The 21,928-nt window shown below is 39.6% G+C and overlaps 1 protein-coding gene across 3 annotated transcripts in view; it reads right to left on the bottom strand.

The window, feature by feature from the left end:
• Positions 1-809: 809 nt before the first annotated feature.
• The window catches only part of USP47 (ubiquitin specific peptidase 47), a 58,355-nt gene continuing 37,236 nt past the window's right edge, over positions 810-21,928 (bottom strand). For all 3 annotated transcript variants that reach the window (XM_061380211.1, XM_061380210.1, XM_061380209.1), the window contains 15 exons: positions 21,444-21,499; positions 19,336-19,448; positions 18,320-18,424; positions 17,759-17,966; positions 17,214-17,329; positions 13,467-13,586; positions 11,444-12,224; positions 10,370-10,545; positions 10,104-10,184; positions 8,819-8,934; positions 7,822-7,940; positions 5,386-5,516; positions 3,310-3,357; positions 3,092-3,222; positions 810-2,211 (listed from right to left, as the gene is read on the bottom strand). In XM_061380211.1, the coding sequence (XP_061236195.1) occupies positions 2,037-2,211; positions 3,092-3,222; positions 3,310-3,357; positions 5,386-5,516; positions 7,822-7,940; positions 8,819-8,934; positions 10,104-10,184; positions 10,370-10,545; positions 11,444-12,224; positions 13,467-13,586; positions 17,214-17,329; positions 17,759-17,966; positions 18,320-18,424; positions 19,336-19,448; positions 21,444-21,499 (2,476 nt within the window). In that variant the 3' untranslated portion in view covers positions 810-2,036. The remainder of the gene's footprint in view (positions 2,212-3,091; positions 3,223-3,309; positions 3,358-5,385; positions 5,517-7,821; positions 7,941-8,818; positions 8,935-10,103; positions 10,185-10,369; positions 10,546-11,443; positions 12,225-13,466; positions 13,587-17,213; positions 17,330-17,758; positions 17,967-18,319; positions 18,425-19,335; positions 19,449-21,443; positions 21,500-21,928) is intronic.

Genomic DNA, 21,928 nt, shown 5'->3' with positions numbered 1-21,928 from the left:
CCTCCCCCTTGTCCTCTATCCAGATTTCTGCCAAGACTGACAGATTTAAAATTAACTTCTCTGAAGACGTTCTCAATGGAAGTTTCCCAAATTGGGCTAGAGATTAAGCAAGCTTTTGGAATTCTTCTCTCACCCCTACTTTATTCCACCTCTAGATTTTTGGCTCTAAACATCGAGAAATTTCATGACCCATTTGATAATTCAATTTTTCCTCTCCTAAAACCTCCAAGGGTCTTTCAGCAGTCTGCATACACATGTAAACAGCGATTTAATGCAGTGCTCTACCTACTGGATAGTACTCTATGCTTCCTTTTCTCCTGCTTCCACCCCATCCATGTTGGACAAGAGATGGCACAGGTTTAAAAGAAGGGGAAGAATGAGGAAATACCTCTGTGCAGTGCCTGGTTCTCAAGCTGCCACATCTGTCAGGAGTTACAGGCTGATCCGGGTCAGTATGGATGGAAGAACTGAACTTTGTTAGTGAAAGCCCTTGTTCCTCTGGAGCAGAACTTAGCTGCCAATCAAATTTGGAATTCAGAAATTTCACTTCTAAGGAAGTGAATTCAAGTGAGGAATTAAGTTCTGGAAAAAGGAAACTTACAGTTGAAGCAACAGTGAATCAAAGTAAAGAGGAGCAGCAGACAGGCTACAAACCACTCACCGAGTACACACATAGGGGTGTGTGCACATACACACACAGATACACACAGTCCTGTGACTCTGACATTGCCTTGGGAAAGTTTGTGTTTCCACGAAATAATTCAGTAATTTTCCAAATAAAGCTCACAGCATTTAATGATTAACACAACAGAATGAACAAATGTTTTATTGGCATGTTCACTGTTGTAAACAGCATGTGGCATGAAAAACTTTACCAAAATCTTTTGATTGTTATAAATTAGGTGGTTTTCCAAAAACTACAGAGAATTGTTCTCTATTGATCTTTATGGACCAAAGCAAAAAATTGCTGTTCCTAGGCTTTGCAATGAAATCATGTTGACTGCATCAGTCTTTGCACCACAACCTTAACTACCAAGTTTGTATGCTGAGGTGTTAGAGGTTGCCCCAATATTTGACTACATAGCACTACAGAATCAACTGGGGAAAAGAAAACGACTTTCAGCATGTGGAGAAGATGCAAACTTGTAATAGTCTCAAAACCAAAATGTACAAAAAGGAGCTGAACAAAACAAGAACTTCATTAACAAGGGGAAATACAACCCTGAAGTACCCAGCATCATCAAACATAAAATGAATACAATTTTAAATAGGCAACTATACTTTCAAATGTACACAATGAATGTTGATATGTGAAAAGAAACACCATGGTAAATAGCTGAACTGCAGGTCTGGTAAACGGATAGGGCAAATGGTATTTACACATTGAATGCAATATAGCAGATCTGCTCGCCGGCCTCTGCAACCTATTAAAATGCAGTTTACCTTACGACAGCACTTCTGACCCAAGGTCTGCTACCAGCTTTCTGCCCACACCCCTCTGACTGCCTGTTTTGTGGAAGAACATTCTGAAACCTCACACATGCAGCACTTCCATTTCACCTTCGACCGTGTGCTGCCTCTTCCCCAGAACCAAAGTGTTAACATTTACTGCAGACTCTCTGATGAGGTAATGTGTGTATCAGTGAAACAAACAGAAAAAAGGATTCTTTCATGGCCTTTGCACAGCTTTTATTAAGCTGAGTATCCTGTTTGAGGCTAGTTCAACTAGCTACTATGTGCACACTGTCCTCAAGAACTTCCACTCGTTTCCCTCCCCGCCCACGTTTGAGTTCTAATCTTTTATTTGCACATCCCTTTTAGCTTTACAGTACATTTGACTATAGTGCACAACATGATTCCAAGTCAAGCAGCGACCCAACGGGGCACTGCGCTTCTGATTGGTAGCACAGCCCAATCAGTGCTGGTGTCAGCGCTTTACACCTAATGAATGTCCTGCCATAACGGCACTACACAGTAGTAGTGAACCTTTTGATTTAAAAAAAAAAAATTCCCCAGGGAAACTGCTATAGCGAGTATCAGTCTTGAGTCAAGTCTTTATTTGGTGCTCCATCCAGATAAATTTTTAGTGCTTTTTCCTTACGAGGAGAGTAGGTTACGCGGTGTCCAGTTTTCTGGAGTCTGCTGCTTTCCTTTTTCATCAGCTCGTTTCTCTGCTCATCTGTTAATTCCATTAATTCTTCAGTTTTATCCCTAAAATACAAATATGTAAAAATTCAGATTAATACCATAACCACAGTGAAATTCTGTAATTGTTGCATTCGGAGCAACTTTGTAAAAACCACAAGTATACATAAAATACTCCTTATGGATTATTTTCTTCAGAAACTAATGATTTGGCTAAACCTGCTTTTCTAACAGAGACATTCTGTATTCTGACAGCAGTCCTGGGGGGAAGCAGCATGACTCAAGCTTACGTTCTTGTTCTTTACAGACAACTACTGCTCTCCCTGGCCAGCACACTATCAGCCATCTGTTTCCCTCAAGCTCACTGTAATGAAAGATACTGTAGCAGCAATATGTTCATGAGGTTGCCCCACTCACCAAGTCTGGCAGAAGGGACATTACTCAAGCTCTTAGTTCTTAAACACCACCTTTGCGCTACTGCCACCAGGTGATGAACAATTCTCATGTGAACATTTCTATTGTATCACCCTTTTTCCCAAAGAAGCCATATTAATTTCTCAAAAGAAATCAACTCAGAAAATAAAATCCTTGCTCTCTAAAACCTACAGCCAAGACCCTCACAGACTCCACAAGGCTATGGGTCTACCTGAAGAGATTAAATCCAGATGAGCACTCAAATACAGCAACTGGTTTTGCATTCAGCATTATTTTCAGTGGTTTGGGAGTGAGGATTGAGTAAAAGGATACAATGTTTGTTTTCTTAAACAATAAACATAATATTCAGGGGTTTAGGAAGCTGAGGACCACAAACACTTCAGCTCAATGTTTTAAACCCTCTTTAAGACAATAGAAAAGTACTTCTATGCTTCTGCTGATTACCTCACCCCTCAAATCTTATACACAGATGTTCTGCACTGTTATACATACACTGTAATAAAATACATACCTATAAAATATTACTGCACCATCATCACAAATGTACAAAGGCCAGACGTTCAATGTAGATACTTTAGGATTCCAGTCCAAGTCCTGGTGAATCTCTAGTATGGAGATGTCACATGGAAACGTTCCTCTACCCTAAGAAGCAGCAATTACTCCGTGAATAAAACTCATAATCACACATCCATGCCATTAAAAGGTAATAATAGGCAAAATCTTACATACCTTTGCAAATTCTATGTTTTCTAGGGGTATTCCACTTATTTCACTCAGCTGTAAAGTGAAGAAAAATGGCACATTTAATACTATTCCACAATGCTATTCAGTGTCTACATAAAGTCCACAGACCTGCCAAATCAATACAATTCAATTAAAATATTTAAAAACGCTCTAAAGAGCCCTAGTACAAAATTCCAGCCACAAGGTACAAATTTTCCACATTTCTGAAGTTACTAGTGTGTCACATGTGGCATTTGCATCATACTCCTCAACAGTGAAGGGGTGACAGGGAAAGGTTAACAGAAACAGTAACAGCCAAGTTCCAAGATACAAAGAGACCAGCTGCCCCATGTTAAAGCTTCAGGTCCATCACAGTTTACCCTCATCAGCTTCACTACACAAAAAGCTCTTACCGAGTCAGCCTAGGAGCAGGCAAAGCCAGAAGAATCACACAACTAAAATCCAACTCCATACACCAGCACTTCCTACCACAACATCCCTACAATTCCCCAACAAGCACTCATGGCTGCTCTTCCGCCCTGCAGCTGCTGCCCCTCTTGTGCACCTCCCCAGTGCACCATACATCCCTTGGCCCTGGCCTCGGTGGAGCCCTCCCTCCACTGAGCATTTCATGGTGCACACAGGCTCATCACTGCCCCCGCCTTTACTCAGGTAGGGGCTGCAGTCTGGTCTCCATGACAATGCAGGCACTAACTTTAATTTATGTTTATCTCTGTCTGCTTATTTTCCCCAAACTTGAAGAGATTTCCTCTCTGAGATTCTTGTCTCTTTCAAATCCACTGTTAAAACAGATGTGTTCAAATTAAGCTGATGGTAAGAAAAGACTAACAGCCAGTGCCATTTTCTAACTCATTTACTTTGGAACCTAGGAGAAATAAACACTACTGACAAAAGCCAGACAGTCTGAAATGTATCAGCCCTACACTCTGCTAGTAAAATTTGCCTGAAAGAGAAGAGCTGGCTGAACAGATCTCCCACTACAGATGTGTCAAATTCAAGTTTCTCTTATTACTGCTGGCAATAAAAAGATTAAGACCTCTCAGAGAGAATGCTGCTGCAATTGCTCCATGCACAGCAAGTCTTTTGACCGGAAAACAAGAGTAGTCAACTCTTTCAGATACAAGCAAAGAGAAGGAGAAATCATGAGGACTGCATGGAAGAACCTGTAGTCACAACTTCATTTCTACTTGAAAAATACAAGAAACCAGAGCATAGCTTAATATATGTATGCACACAACCTTCTATGAAAGCTGAACAAAGTTCCTCTTCCCAGCCTACCAGCTAAGCCCTAACTTACAGAAGCTGACTGGTTTATTAAAGTAAGGCTTTGGCAGACTTCACTGCTAGTGCGATCTTTGCTGGCTGCAACATCCGAGGTGTCCTTTTACGTCTCGGTATTGCCACATACAAATAATATTTCTCTAATAACCATTTCTCCAGGAGTGGCACCCTGTGATATACTGGATTAACGAAACAGTTTCAATACGAGACACACTTCTACTGCTTGTTTTTACAAGGATGGCACATATATGCTTACCTGTTAGAAGCTTCTGACCTTAAGAAAAACAACAAAACATACCAAAGGCGTATTTCTTTCCAACCAAGATGTAGTTCAATCTACTTGGCACAGTTATACTGTCCCTGAGCAAGAGCTCTCAAATTCAAACATGAAGAGGCTGAAAGGTTTGGTATTTTGGGATACCAAAATACTGGCTTGAAAAAACAAAGTGACAACGGTTTAGCTTTTCTTTCCCATGTGTTTTTCCAGGATAAGGGAGACAGATGATACCATGCTGCCTAAGCGTCAAGATACCACTTTTTTTTTTCTTCTGCATGTATTCAACTGAATGCTTTGACACCAGACCATTATGTGAAATTAAGAAGCAAAGCTGATAATAAATACAGCTTTGGCAATAGGATGGGACAGGTTCTCAGCTCCTGCGAAAAAAAAATAATCACCATGCAACATGATTTTTGTAGCTTATGACATCTCTGCGCTTCCCAACAGAGGACATTAATAAGGCTTTTAGATACCACAAGGAACATGTTAAAACATTTTACCTTCTCTTTTAATTCTTCAACACTGCTGCTTTCCAGTACCACTTCTTGGAAAGAATCTAGTTTCATTTCTGATGGCCTCCATCGTCTCGATAAAACAGCAAGTTGTGACATGGATTTCATCTTTTCTACTCCTAGGAAAGAAAGATAATTTTATATTACCACCACAAAAGCTATTATTTAAAATTAGGGTTTTTTTCCATAGCATAAGTATACTCAAATATGGAATGCTGCACTACATACACATACTAACCAACCCAGTATGTGTGCTGGAAGTAGTCCACTAAACAAAAACAAAAAGGGGCGGGAGGACAACGCAAGACAGGGGCTGCCACAGACTTAGTCGAAGGGGCTTGCATTTAGTTTGACTTTTTGCTATCAACTTCTTTCAAGGAATTTTTCATTCAATGGCCATGCCATTTATTCTTCTTTCAGGTATGTTTTTTCCAGTCAAACCCAGCTTGGTTATGCATGCAATATCTATCCACCTAACCAGACACTTACCTACAGATTGTAAGAAATTCCTCATCAACCTGGTATTTATTCATACACTTCACTTCCTTTACCAAAATAAGCTTTCCATGTTTAACTTCTAGATTTTACACACTACTTATCAAACCCTGCTTTATACCTACTACCATGAACAGTACATACTGCCTCCAGTCTTTTTATACTAGTTCCAGGTAATAGAGCTTTCTCTGGTTGATGGAGTTATACTGTTACAAGTTACAATGAGATAGGCAGAAGTGATACCAAAGGGCTGATTTTATTTTAAATCATTCTATAAACTTGTAACTTAGCATGCAGAACTTGTGGCTTTAGCATTTATGTCTACCATTACATGCTTCTTCTGCATGAAGCCATCAGCACTGGTAAGTCTTCTTCCTAAATATCCTCTGCAGTCTTGCCTGTGACTATGTTTGTGCCACCTTTCAACTCTAACCTATTAGCCAAAATTAAGATCCAGCCACCTAATGCTTCTGAGCATTCCAAGTCTGCAGCAGCTACGTAAATTCTCTTCAGAGACAGAAAATAACCGATTTAAATATGTCTCCAACAGTGTGATGCAAAGCTACAATAAGAATTATTTAGGCATTATTTACCTGCTTAGCGTATTCAGTGTTTGGCTGAAGAACAAAATGAAGTCAGTGGTGGTAGTGGAAGGCCTTACAAACCCTGACTTAAAGAAGTGGCCTTTACACTCTTCCAATAACCTCTGCGGCAGCTGTGTGTGTGTACAACTTAATTTTCACAGAATCTAGCAGGATCTAGACGCATCTTCTATAACTGGGTTTAAGCAGTATATCTGGGGCACAGCTAGACAGTTATACAGAATATTCCAGAATACCTGGAAGCCCTGGTGTGCCTGTGAACTAAGAGGGTCTAAGAAGTAGCACCTCCAAACCTGCTCACTACAGAAACAGTACAGCAACTAATCTAAAACTGATATGAAATTATTTAAGACTGTGGAGTTTTAACTGAAGCCTGAGCTGATACGTATGTCCACTGGAATCTGCAGGCTTCCTGCCATTTTGGTACTTGCACCGGCACAATTTTGTTAAAAACTAAGAATACCAGAATTGAACACAGCTGCCAAAAAATTGGATTAACAGTTAAATGGGACTTCTTCAGCTAGGTCTGCTTGTGAAGAAAGTCCCTGAGTGAATGGAATTCACATTCTTCAGCTATTAATTCTTCACCTGTTAATCTAGAGAAAAAACAGTGTGACCTACTTTTTTTCCTTTAAATTATGCTTTTGCATTCAGAATCAATTTTTTTAAGTGTATATGCAAAGGACAGCTGAAAGAAATGCTATATTTTTAATGGTATTTAGGCAGAATTCAACAGTCTGTTCTCTAACTTGTGATATCAAAGTTGTTTTAATGAACAAGGACTATTAAAAAATTTAGCATTTCATGACAGAAGATGAGTGGCTTTTCCCTCGTGCCTGAAAACTACTACATGACTGGACAGCCGTGCTGACTCTAGAAACAAATTACATAGGTACTGTGCGTATACACACACATACACATTTTAGCTAACTACAAATTACCAATACTAGTCCAAAAATTAAATACAAATAAAAGCATAGCATAGGCATTCCTGCAGGTTTTAAGCACAGTGAAAACATAAACATGCAAAAAGCTGCCTACACTACTACTGTATGTCCAAAGACTTCCAGTAAACGTGCAAACCAGTACTGCTGTTACTGCTTCAGCAGATCAAAGCCTCATGAAATCTGCACTTCCACAAGCCCCCACCCAGCTTCACGCAAGGCTTATATTATTCTTTTTGTTTCTATTTTTTTCCCTAATAAAGTGCTATTAAAATGGCACTGTCTTAGGAAAAAGAATAAAAAAAAGTGAAGTACATTTTCCAATATCCTCTAAAGAAAAAAAATCTAACATTATCTTCTTTCTCTTGAAACTATACCATTACCATCAAGTATTTCTAAGAAGACCTCCCAATTGCTTGAAATATTGATATCTTCTTCATAGATATGATAATCCAGAAACACAGTGCCTGGGTTCTTCCAGGTTTTCTTTCGGAGGCGAAACCTACAAATACATTATGAAAAAAAAAGCTGAGTTTTTACCTGCTCATCAGCATCACTGCCAGAGATTCAAAACTGAACATTTTCTGACAAAACTGAAATACAACTCATTTATGTAAGGTTTGATTAGGTTTATCAGGAATGAGTTTTAACATTCTGAAATAGTCCTGACAGAAGGGTATCTACTACTTGCTCTTAGGGCTGAACTTTTCATAAACACAAAGAGAACAAGCCTGTGTTGTACTTGTTCAGTGCAAGAAATGTGCACGAAATTTAGATAAAGAATATTCTATTTAATATAATAAAACAGAATATTCCAAAATACTGACAATTTCGCTGCTCCTCTTTACCTTTTTTGGAGGGTTAAAAAGGGACAAGGTGAAGGATTAGAAGAGTACTGGTGTCTGATTTATGTACTTAGGTTTACTGCAACAATCCAGTCACAATACAAAAAGCATGAGCTTTGATTTAGATACAGAGATAAATAAAAGTATAAACAACTAAAGAGTAAACAAACATTGAAGTGTAATGGTATGTCCACACAAAAGTCTGTGATGTGCCTCATAATCATAGGGCACTAGAGAATGTAATCCAATCATAGCAGTCAGAAATCATTTGGCCCAGTCATGGTGAGGAAAGGACCAAGGTGAAAAACCTGGTCCAGATCTAGGTTTCTACTACTTTTATCAAGAGGGAAGGACCAACACTTGTCTTCCAATGTGTTAAAGACCACAGTAACTTATTTCTGCCCCTTTCGTATCTTCCTTTCTCCACAAGAGGTGGAGGGGGGAAACACTAAGCAACCGCACACCAAAACCACCCCACATTTTAAAGTAATATTTAATCAGGTAACTTCAATGGATTGCATTCTCTTCACCTCACCTGTCAATCGTCAAGTCTAGGCCACATTGCTCTCGAAGCTGAGGAAGCAGTTCCTCTTTTGACTGTCGGACAGTCATTCCTTTAGCAAAAACGGCATCCAGAAGAAACTTGCATGGCTGTGAACAGAAAGGGAAAGTGATTAAGAACAAGTTTTAGAACAGAAAAAAGTAGGTTTGCCTTCTGTTCACATTTTCTGACCAGTCCATCCATAGAGCAAAGCGACCATTAGACTGCTTTTCATAAACAACGTAAGCAATGACTTGATTAAAATTAGGTTTAACTGATTTGTGTAGCACCAGCCTTTGACAAGTCATTCAAACATTGTGAATGCATGACACTGCAGAAACAGTGCCCTGTGTCTGTATTACTAATTGCTACCATTGTATTAACATTCTAAACAATGTGAAAGGAGCTTTTAAATTAAAGAAGCCATACAATACTACAAATACCACTTTCTTGGCTGTCTTTGGAGCTCCATGACCCCATGAGCTAAATTTATCTTATTTCCTGCTATATCAGTTCAGCTTCAGTCTCTTACACTTATCCATCCCTGGCAGTGTTCAAGGCCAGGATGGGTGGAGTTTGAGCAACCTGGTCTAGTGGAATGTATCCCTGCCTGTGGGAGGTGGTTGGAATTGGATGACCTGTATGGTCCCTTCCAACCCAAACCATTCTGTGATTCTATGATTCTTAGTATGTATCCTGCAGTTTGGTCCAAAAAATCAAATCAGAACTTCAGGTGCATGCAAACTTTGGAACACTGTAATCTATATGTTGAAATCACTTGTATACTTTTTGTGTCCCTAAAGATGCAGCAGGCAAGTGAGCTGTGCTATTGCAAGAGAGACATTTTTGTCTCAGGCTTGTCTTATGCAGAGAGGGCTATTATCCAGCTGATCATTCTGATAAGCACTGTCTGCAGTGCATGAATGTGACAAATTATATCAGTACAGTATTACTGAAAACTGTAACCATGAGCAAAACCAGCTTGTTATTTGGAAAGAATTCTACATGATTTCTATACATTTAAGAAAAACAAAGAAACAATTATTTTCATCTGCACTCCATCTACACTGCAGAGTGAGAGACATGAGATACACTGTAGATCACACTCCAATTTTATGCTTGGAACAGCATAAACAGAAATAATCTCAAGTTCCCTTTTCAAATCCAGGAAATCTTGCAGGAAAATGCAGACAAAAGAAGGACTTTTCCCCCCCAGGGTTTCAGAGAAAAACCTTGGCCAGTATTTACTGACTCTATCTTGAAGTATTCCAGACCTTACCTCTGACTCATTTACCAAGAGCTGATAGACTTTGACTCTGTATTCACCCTTCTTAAGGGCTCTTCCCAGTCTAATCGTTATCTGGAAGGCAAAAGGAGTACCTGTCAGAACTGATATAAAATTCAGAAGTGTAACTTGTAACACACTACTAATACCTATGTAATAATTTTATGTGGCAAGTTAAGAAGAAGTTGTAAATAAAGTTCTTAAGTTTGTCTATACAGCAGCAATACATACTGATGGATTCAAAATAAGTTCTGAACCACCTTATTATCATCAGAAAATGATGAAAGTGTCTCATTCAGCCGAACACTCTCAAACTCTTGATTGCTGGCATAGACTCTAAAGACTTTGAAGTGAGAAGATGGAACTCCAACAAAGGGCTCCAAATGTTGCTTGAATGCAGACAGTGTAATTCTTTTATCGACATGTACCATCAACCCTAAGCAAAAAAAAAAAAAAAAAAAAAGATAAAAATGACATGAAACACATTACAAAAAATATATCTCTAGAATCTTATTTTCGTACATTCACAGTTACCATCTGAAGCAAAACAATACTGAAAAATCATCATTATAGTTAATGGCCACATTTCCATTTTATCTAATGCTATTACCAGAACATTTGAGAGCTTTGCTGTATTTTAAGTCCTTATGGGAGATACTCCTGGAAAACGCAGCATTTCCAAACTGCACTATTTTGTTATCAGTGAAATAATGGAGCAAAGTAGTATCTTCTCCATTCAGTAAGACAACTACCAAAGAGAATCAGAAGTACTGTTTGCAGAAAATCCCTCTACAGGTCTCCCCTGCCTCAAGGGAGAGACAGAAGTGCTTCTGAGGTGGGGCTGGCCAGGCACATGACAACCAAACCTTTTCTTCCCTTCTGGCTTTCAGGATTAAAAACTTTGGTTAACTCTTGTGTTCTGGAAGGCCACATAGTATCACAAGACAAGCTTGAGTCCAGACTGAGGGATTTTTTCATGGAATAATTTTATAATTAAGGAAAAGCCACTGTAGTAATGTGAAATTCTGGAAAGTGAAGTTAAGAATTTAACTTTAGAAACTCTGCTTCTTAATATATGAATTTTAGACTACACTAAAAACTACATCACGATTATATTCTAATGAGACACTAGAAAAAAAAAAATCTATTTGGGATATTTCACTGAATAAATTATTTGAATTATAAATCTGATCATGTTGTCATACTAAAAATACATAAAAGCTTTCCCCTCAGGCTAATCACTTATACAACTGTCATTAGACTTTTTAACATGGCATATTGATTAAATAGTAATAAAATCTGGATTATTTTAAGGCACTTAAAGGAATACATACATTTTTGCCCTTCTCCCAAACCTTCATCTGCAGTATAGGGTTCTGACTTAAAGTACATATATTGTGCTTCTCCTCTGCTCTTGCCACTTTCATCGTATTCACTGTCTGTTCCAGAATCTTCTTCTGCTGTGTCCCAGGTTTCTTTCTTCCCCTGATTTGCTTTTGATCGCCTACTACTTGTGATACTATGAGAATCAAGTCCATTAGCCAAGGGAAGTGGGGCATTGTCCACATTGCATAAAGTATCACTGCTATGACTGGAGCTGAGGATATCACTGTCCACTGAACTTGTACTCCTGTCATTATTTACATCTGAATCGGACCGTTCCTCAGACTGGATATTTTCTGGATCAGAAACCTGAATTTGGTTTTCAAGTTCTCTGTTTTCTGCTGATGCTGAAGAGTCTATTTCATTTAAAGGTGATTCAATATTTTCAAAATCACTGGCTTCTGTGCTTTTGCTGCTGTCTCCATTATCCCCCTCCTGCTGCTGCTGCTGCAGAGACAAGCTTTTCAGCTTCTCGGTGCTTTCCTCCAGAATTGCCTCTACAGATTTCATATTACCTATAGGTCCTTTTACTCTTTCACAGGCTTCATCCAAGTTGCCTGAATCTCCACTAGGCTTCTGACAAACTGCTCGTCTAAATTGAGATCCAGGTGATTGCTCTGGTAACAGAACATACAGTCTGATTGTATTTGCATGCCGATCCAAAAGTTTCCATAAGTGAGAATCTGTATATGCCATATGATGATCCAATGACTCTGAGCTTTCAATAAATACCTGGACATAAAATAACGGGTGTTTTATTACACAGTGTTATTTTAAATAAAAGTAAAAAGCAACAGTAACAAACAGATAAGACTGAGCACACATTAGAAATTACATCTCTAGGAAACACCAACTTTTAGGAAAACACAAGCAAACCACATTTAGAATCAGATGGATGAGTCTGCAGACGAATAATGACTTCACTTTTCATAATCATGTTAAGATTGGAGTGAATTGTAAGAAGACTGACCAGCTGCAGTTAACACTTAAGTTCAGAAGCGTAGCCATGTATCACTTAATGGGCACCCTCCACCTGTACACTAGCTCTAGTTAAAGCAGTAATAAGCCCCACAACTACAGGTGGCAGTTTTTCTTTATTTTCTAGTATAGCAGCAAGAAACCCTTACATGTATTCATGGGTAAGCAACAGTACAAATTAGAACATAAGGGAAGAATTTTCTTTCTTCCTTTTGTCAATGGCCACTGTTTCAGTGACAAGGTAAATCCAAGAGGGCTCACTGTAACTGAGCAACAAGTCAATGATGTTGTTTCACTCAACTATAAGCCACCAAAGCTTTTGCTAAAACTTCGTAAACTCAAGAATACATTATCCTTGATGAAATTTCAGACACCAAGGATATGCAAAATGTGCCAAAAGGTGTGTTACTACTACTGCAGCTAAAAGGGCAATGCTTCAGATGAAGTTAAGTAAGTAATACGTTACTCTTTTTCTGTTGCACTACACAACTATTATTGGAAATCTTTATTAGAACAATTTTTGGAAAAACAATAAAAATTTGGCTGGGGGAATCTGCAGAGTAAAACTACTGAATTTAAGACAAAACCCCACCAGGACTTCTCTTAGTTCTGACATTTGATCCTCAAGAACTTTATTACTGAGAACAGGCATAGGTGTTCAGAAGGTTTAGAAAATAAATTATTCAGGTTTCGTAGCAATATGCCAACCTTTGTTCCCTGATAAGGACTGACTTTTAGAAGTCATCATAAGGTTGTTAAGCTCACTATCATTTGAACCAGAGGTCTGATGCTGAATCTGCTTTCCTTGTTACGTACAACTGGTTTCACATACAGGCTACAGTATTCATCACCACCATAATATTTGCTATTTAAAAAAAAACCCAGAGTGAAATGTGATGGTTATCCACTGCAAATTCAACACAGCTATCCAGACCTTTTACAGCACAACCGTAAAGTTTACAAATAGGTGAACAATTAAAAAACAATGGCATGTACCTTGTTGCTTCTAAAAAAGCCTTCAGCTTTCAGTGTTTTGCTGGAAACATTCAGCAGACGCAAGTCATTGTAGCAGCGCTCTAATACAACCCGCATTGTTTCAGCAGGCAGGTGTGTAGCCTAAAGTAAAACATTGACAGTAAGGTAACGTGCACATCACATGTAACTTGAAGTACTGAAGCAAGTATTTAATTTTTTAAGATTATTCACAAGGAAAGGAGAAGGTTTGCTTATTGACTTATAAACTGCAGAAGAGAATGTGGGGAAACACCTCCCAGACCTGTTAAATTCCAGTTCCTTTCCTCCATTATTTGATATGTGCCAAATACTAGTTTTTCCAAAACATCACCAGACCAAAACGGCTTGGCTTTGCAGAGTTCTGAATAATTGTTAATGACCAGCAATCAGTCTTATTGGGGGTACGTATCACATGAAAATAAAAACATTCTTGAGCATCAAGTTTTGCTCACTGTTCACTTAATTAGACTGAATTTGAATTACTGAAATCATGTTTCATAAGGTGTATTATGAAGTTATACCAACCACTGAACTAATTTACACAGACATGAGCAAGTAAAACAGCTGTCTTCAAACTTAATGGAACCAGTAACATCCCATGGCTTAAGAACATCTAAAGATCAATCTGCATCTTAGTAACAAGAGGCTCCTGGAATGAAACAGAGGATTTGTAGGGAGAATGTGGACAGCTTTGGATGTTATATTTCAGTTACTGATGCCAAAGAAAGGAATGTTGGTTTAGTTATATGCTAAGAGTTATAGACTCACAGAATCGTAGAATAGCTAGGGTTGGAAAGGACCTTAAGATCAAGTTCCAACCCCCCTGCCATGGGCAGGGACACCTCACACTAACCATCGCACCCAAGGCTCTGTCCAGCCTGGCTTTGAACACAGCCAGGGATGGAGCATTCACAACGTCCCTGGGCAACCCATTCCAGTGCCTCACCACCATTAGAACTTCTTATATCCAATCTAAACTTCCCCTGTTTAAGTTTTAACCCATTACCCCTTGTCCTATCATTACATACAGTCCCTAATGAAGAGTCCATCCCCAGCATCCCTATAGGCCACCTTCAGATACTGGAAGGCTGCTATGAGGTCTCCACGCAGCCTTGTTTCCTCCAGGCTGAACAGCCCCAACTTTCTCAGCCTGTCTTCATATGGGAGGTGCTCCAGCCCCCGATCATCCTCGTGGCCCTCCTCTGGACTTCTTCCAACAGATCTGTGTCCTTTTTATGGTGAGGACACCAGAACTGCACACAATACTCCAAGTGAGGTCTCACGAGAGCAGAGTAAACGGGTAGGATCACCTCCTTGAACCTGCTGGTCATGCTTCTTTTGATGCAGCCCAGGATACGGTTGGCTTTCTGGGCTGCAAGCACACACTGAAGCCGGCTCATGTTCATTTTCTCATCGACCAACACCCCCAAGTCCTTCCCCGCAGGGCTGCTCTGAATCTCTTCTCTGCCCAGCCTGTAGCTGTGCCTGGAATTGCTCCGAAACAGGTGTAGGCCCTTGCACTTGGCATGGTTAAACTTCATGAGGTTGGCATCAGCCCACCTCACAAGCGTGTCAAGGTCCCTCTGGATGGCATTCCTTCCCTCCAGCGTATCAACCTAACCACACAGATTGGTGTCATCAGCAAACTTTCTGAGGGCGCACTCAATCCCACTGTCCATGTCAGTGACGAAGATGTTAAACAAGACCGGTCCCAACACTGATCCCTGCGGGACACCACTCGTTACTGGTCTCCAGCTGGACATTGAGCCATTGACCACAACTCTTTGTGTGTGGCCATCCAGCCAGTTCTTTATCCACCAAGTGGTCCATCCATCAAATTGATGTCTCTCCAATTTAGAGACAAGGATGTCGTGTGGGACAGTGTCGAACGCTTTGCACAAGTCCAGGGAGATGACATCAACTGCTCTACCGCTGTCCGTCAGTTCTATAGTCCATCATAGAATGCTACCAAATTGGTCAGGCAGGATTTCCCCTTAGTGAAGCCATGCTGGCTGTCATCAAGCACCTTGTTGTTTTTCATGTGCCTTAGCATGCCTTCCAGGAGAATCTGCTCCAAGATTTTGCCAGGCACAGAGGTGAGACTGACTGGTCTGTTATTCCCTGGGTCATCCATTTTCCCCTTCTTAAAAAGGGGGTTATATTTCCCTTTTTCCAGCCGTCGGGAACTTCACCTGACTGCCATGATCTTCAAATACGATGGCCAGTGGCTTACCAACTTCATTTGCCAGCTCCTTCAGGACCTGTGGATGCATTTCATCAGGTGTCATGGACTTGTGTACATTCAGGTTCTTAAGATGGTCTCGAACCAGATCGTCTCCAGCAGTGGGCCCAAGGTCTTCATTCTCACAGTCCCTGCGTCTGCCTTCCAAGACTTGGGTGGTGTGGTCAGAGCCTTTGCCAGTGAAGTCTGAGGCAAGGAAGGCTGAGGTTGTCTTCTCCAAATCCAGGGTAGCCAGTTCCCTGATAGCTTTTGGAGAGGGCCCACGTTGCCCCTAGTCTGTCTTCTGTTTGCAATGTGCCTATAGAATCCCTTCCTGTTATTTTTCACATCCCTAGCCAAGTTTAACTCTAACTGGGCCTTAGCTTTCCTAACCTGGTCCCTAGCTTCCCAGACAACATCCCTTTACCCTTCCCAGGCCGCCTGTCCTTGCTTCCAGCTTTTTTTTTTCCAAGTTTCCTCAGCAGCTCCTTACCCATCCAAGGAGGTCTCCTGGCCCTCCTGCTGCACTTCCTTCTAGTTGGGATGCAACACTCCTGAGCTTGCAGCAGGTGACCCTTGAAGACCAACCAAGAGTCTTGGGCCCCCCTGCCCTCTAGGGCTATATCCCATGGAACCTTACTAAGCAGGTTCCTGAAGAGGCCAAAGTCTGCTCCCTTGAAGCCCAGGGCAGTGAGCTTGCTGCACGCTCTTCTCACTGTCCTGAGGATCTCAAACTCAACCATCTCATGATTGCTGCACCCAAGGCTGTCCTGGACCATCACATTTCCAACAAGCCCTTCCCTGTTGGTGAGCACGAAGTCAAGCATGGCACCTCTGCTTGTCGGCTCCTCTATTACTTGCAGAAGGAAGTTGTCTTCCACACAATCGAGGAACCTCCTGGATTGCTTGTGCCGGGCTGTACTGTCCCTCCAACAGGTATCAGTGCTGTTGAAATCCCCCATTAGAACAAGGGCCTGAGAGCGTGAGGCTGTTCCTATATATCTGTCTATAGAGTGCTTCATCCACAGAGTCCTCTTGATCGGGCGGTCTGTAACAGATCCCCACAGTAATGTCTCCCATCGCTGCTCTCCCTTTAACCCTGACCCACAAGCTCTCTGTTGACTGATCACCTGTCCACTAGTTCTGCCACTGACTGGATACTCACAGAGGTGGTTCAAGTTAATAACCTGAAAGAACATGAACCTGACTCTTCAGCTTCCTCAAAACACTTATTATTTGGTAAGCTAGTAAGCAATTTGGCCAGACAGTGATTCAGATTGTGCAAAAGCCAGGGTACATGTCTGAGTGGAAGCAAGAAGCAGACTGCTGCTTTTAGCACCAGTAAGCAGATAGACAAACTCAACTAAAAAACCTAATTGAAACCTACTGGACGTGAAACACGTGAACTGCAAAAGGTGCAGGCTCTCAGATATTTAAATTATGATACATTTTCACAATCAGAGTGAATGAAAGCTCTGTAATGCAAGTCCTTAATGACTGTAAATTACCTTAGAAATTAGCTGTTTAAATTCTGAAACTGTTTGATTCAAATAGGCTCGTACGCTTATTGGAGGAGCAACAGATTCGGTCTTTAGGTCAACTACGTGAACCTTTACCATGACCTCTGTAGGGAAGAGGAAAAAGAAAATAAAACCACATATATATGAGAGAATTTAACAGGCAAAGAAAACACACATATGCTTGTCTAATGTACTGATTCAGGGGTTGCATTAAATGCATACGAACAGTAATGAATTTGAAAATCAGTCCAATTTCAGAATTTAAATTTCAATCAATTTTAACACCAAAGAGGCAAAATGTTCCAGTTTGCCAAATCTTGGTGTACCTTAGAACTATTTCAACTAGAAACACTTCAATTAGCACAGCACAGTATGCAGTTCTAAGTACTGACTTCATAAAATTTAATTCAACAAAGTTTTTCTTTTTTCACACATCATAATGAAGTTCTGTGTTTTACAAGTTTTAGTTTCATGCCATCATGCAATACATGATTTTAGTCTGTCCTTGTCTTATCTGTAATTACATGTCTTACCACCAGGTTTATAGCACTGGAAAATCTGGTCAGGTCGTCTTGTTTCCAACAGTAAATCAAACATGTATGTTGATTTGACACCTCCAAGTAATAAACCCATTGGTGTATCCTCTTCTCCTTCGTAAGATCGTTCCAAGTAGTCATGAAACTCATCGTATTTGACAAGACGACAGCAATCCAAAGGAACCGCTTCTTCTAAATCCATTAGCTACACCAAGCACACAGACAAAAACTCCTAAACATTTAATAATGGTTTATTTGAGAGTTTAGTGTTTCCCTTGTAAGTTAGAAATATCTCAGTATGTGTGCATCCAGGAATTCTCTGAATTTACAAATTCCAATTTGATTTTAGAAAAAAACACATGCACGTGCATCACAGATCTTATATACACACATGCAATATATATATATATATATACACACACATACACATTTTCAAAATAAAAAGAAAGCCTACATCAAAATGCAGGAGAGTAAAGTTTGACAAGTATGAATATAAGCATGTGAAAGCAGAAAAAATTACATCGAACAATTAACACTATTCTGGTATGCATATCATACCTTATAAGCTATTTCCACAGCTTCCTTGAGCGTCCGGTCCTTATGAACCTCTAACTTGTTCTCCATCATTATTTGTTTTGTGGGATGCATGCAGAACAATTTAATCTAGGAAATACAAAATGAAGAATAATTACCATGAAAGTATTTTTGCAAATACCTTTCATGTTAGAATTCATTTAAATTTACAACCCTATTATTCATACAATCCAATACACCAAATACACCTTTATTTCTACTTCAGCTAAAGGCCAGTTTCCTTTCAGCTGGTTACACACCTGCAGATAGAAAATGCCAAAAGGCACAGCAAATAGCACTAGTACGTGTATGCATGTGTATCTGCACCTTCTTCCAAGCTAAGGTACAACATCTACAACCAGAACATCTTTAAACTGTAGGCAGCATGCCAAATCTTCCAAAACAAATGCACATAGGAACAATGAATGTGAAATTCCTTTTCACATACAGTTACATATTTTACAACCATAGGGAACCTTCTAATAAAACTATCACTTGATTCACAGGTAGACCAGCTGGCTGTTGTGCTTCTAAGTCAGAGGAGTCACATTACTTCCCTTACTATTGAATCTGTGGTTGGAAAAGATTCCACTCTTTCTGCCAAACAATCATTTTGTATTCATTTCCGAAACATCATTTCACAAAAATATCATAACACAAAATTATTTAACAGTACAAAACACCTAGCATACAGCACTACATACTGTTTGGAATGCATTTTTCTGAAATCAAGTGATGTCCGGCTAACTATAGTGTTGGTCTAGATTTAATACCAAGTCAAATTCTCATGGAGGACATGAACTCAACAAAGAAAATCTCTGGTAAATACCTCTAATAGATGCCTCCACTGCGTACAGGCTTCCAATAGGTTTACAGTTCATTCTAAAGAATTATAAATACACATACACTTATCCCAAAAGAGTTCCTGCATTATACTAAAACCTACTATTTACTACAGAAACATTTCTTACTAGAAATGCATTGTTAGCAGAAATTCTAACCTTGCAAGTGTTGCGCTCAATTTCACGTTGCCTCTTTTCTTGTTCTTCCAATTCTCTCTCTTTCTGTACCAACTGTTTAATATGCTCTGGATATTCATGTGCCTCAAGAAACTCTGCCAATAAACACAAAGCAATAGCATTAAAAACATATTAAAAACAATTTCTTCCACAGTGGTCAATATCTTTTGAATTATGCGTATACGTAATAGTTATCTTTCCTGCTTTCTTTCCTTTCTCTTCTCCATGCACATTTACCACTATACCATGTCCTGTTCTCTTTTTTTGTGGTTTAAATGAAATCAAAGTCAGCCTTTTATCCTCTCCAATCATACATCAGCAACACAAGAAAATGCTATTAGCCTGTGATTAATATTCCAATACAACTAAGGGAAGCATTGCTATTACAAAAAAATACACTAATACTGATGACTGCACTTGAGCTTGTTTTTACATTAAAGGTGAATTCTGTTCTAGAAAATGAATTAGGTGATAACAGAAGTCCCAAGATACTGCTTATATTGTGATAAAATAAATCTTGCACTTAATGCAGATCAGTGTACTTCCTACTTAAACTGTCAAATTTCCCTTCATAAGGATATACGACTGAATTTTTCCTTTAAGAAAAAGCACATACAGCTTTGACAATGCAAGAAAATTAACCTTTGGCTCACTTCAACCAGTTAGAAAATTAATAGAATACTTGATTCTTCCAGGCACACTTCTGATGAGTGTGGCTAGCCGCTGTTCTTCTGGTTTCTTCCTACAGCTGTGCTTCTAACAAGGGATTAACCAGAAAGGGGAAAATAGCAAACATGCTTCCTCTGTTTTGATATTGCTTAAGAAAAGTTCTATCCAACTTTCATTTTCTACTACATTAAAAATCTACAAGGGAAAGCCTGGAATTTTAGTAATTTAGTTAGTAATAATATGTCCAGTTAAAGATATATGAAATTAGATAATATTTGAATGCAACCTCTAACAAGATATTCTTGTTCTGAATCCAAATAGAATTTTTATTTTCCACTGTATCATATTTCAAAGATTAATCAACCTGGCAGCAGAGCCAGGCATCCATTCACCAATCCTCAGTCTTGGTGAATTTGGTCAAAGATGAGGGGAATGAGAGACTCTGAAATCCAAGATTTGTTTCTAACCATGAAAGTTACAGTATACTGCCACATCTCCTCCTAACTTAAAAACAGACACTAAGGGCTGTTTATAAAGTAGAACTGTCATTATGGAGTTCTTACATACTCATTTTTAGAAGTATCTTTTTTATTCCACTACAAATCATGACACTATACAGCATTACAGTTTATTCAGTGTCACCCAGTGTCCTGGGTTCAGCAGTAGCAGTCGTTTTTCTCCTTCTTAGTAGCTGGTGCAGTGCTGTATTTTTGACTCAGCCTGAGAACAACATTTACTCTGACCAAAGACTTTGTGAGTCTCATGCTCTGCAAGGGAGGAGGGGAAGCCAGAAGGAAGCAGAGACAGGACACCTGACCCAAACTGACCAAAGAGGTATTCCATACCACAGCACGTCATGGCCGGTGTATAAACTGGAGGCAGTTACCGGAAGCCCCAGATTACTGCTTGGGTCAGGCTTGGTATCAGACAGCGGGTGGTGGTTGTATTCTCTTCCCTTGTTATTTCCCTTATCATTATTATTATTGGTGGCAGCAGCAGTGGTTTGTGTTATACCTTCGTTACGGGACTGTTCTTATCTCAACCTGTGGGAGTTACATTCTTTTGATTCTCCTCCCCATCCCTTCGGGAATGGGGAGAGGAAGGGGGGGAGTGAGTGAGCAGCTGCATGGTTCTAGGTTGCATGCTGGGCTTAAACCACGACACCCGGTAAACCTGGTTTTCATTTCCATTATACAAAAATATATAAAAAAAAAATAATCACGACCATCTCCTAATGATCCATAAAGGTTTACTATAAAAAGAGGAATGAAAAGCTATAAAAGAAGGCTTTCTATATAGAAGTTACTTTATTTTGCCCTAAAAATATCAATACCATGATCTTCAGAAAATTTAGTACTCAGCACATGTAAAAGACTTACTCATTCCACAACAGAATCTTAAGAACTTCGAAACATACTTACTTGCATTTCTTGTTGGATCCTTCAGTCTATATATCAGCATGTATGCATTTGTGGAGCTGGTGGAGAAAAGAACAGTTATAAAATTTATCAGATAGGAGGACAATACTGACTTCAAAAGTAGTTTTGGGGGTTTCTTTCAGTAACGAGCTGTGCTACATGTATCTCAGCAATACACTAACCAAGAGGGATTTTCAAAAATAAGTATAGCATTCTTTTAATGACTGACACAGTAGCGAGGATAGTTATTACAACTATTTGAACCTTCTACTATTAATTTTAAGCAAACACATTAAGCACATGCATCTAGGCCATTCACAGTATCACAGTATGTTAGAAATTGGAAGGGACCTCAAAAGATCATCTAGTCCAATCCCCCTGCCGGAGCAGGAACACCTAGATAAGGTTACACAGGAACGTGTCCAGGTGGGCTTTGAATGTCTCCAAAGAAGGAGATTCCACAACCTCCCTGGGCAGCCTGTTCCAGT

Source organism: Neopsephotus bourkii, unplaced genomic scaffold, assembly GCF_033783945.1.
Source record: "Neopsephotus bourkii isolate Nb327-2 ecotype Australia unplaced genomic scaffold, CSIRO-AGI_Nbou_v1 NB_1792, whole genome shotgun sequence".
Classification (NCBI taxonomy): domain Eukaryota; kingdom Metazoa; phylum Chordata; class Aves; order Psittaciformes; family Psittacidae; genus Neopsephotus; species Neopsephotus bourkii.
Note: the sequence above shows the minus strand (reverse complement) of the source record. Positions and strands in the feature narration are given on the sequence as shown.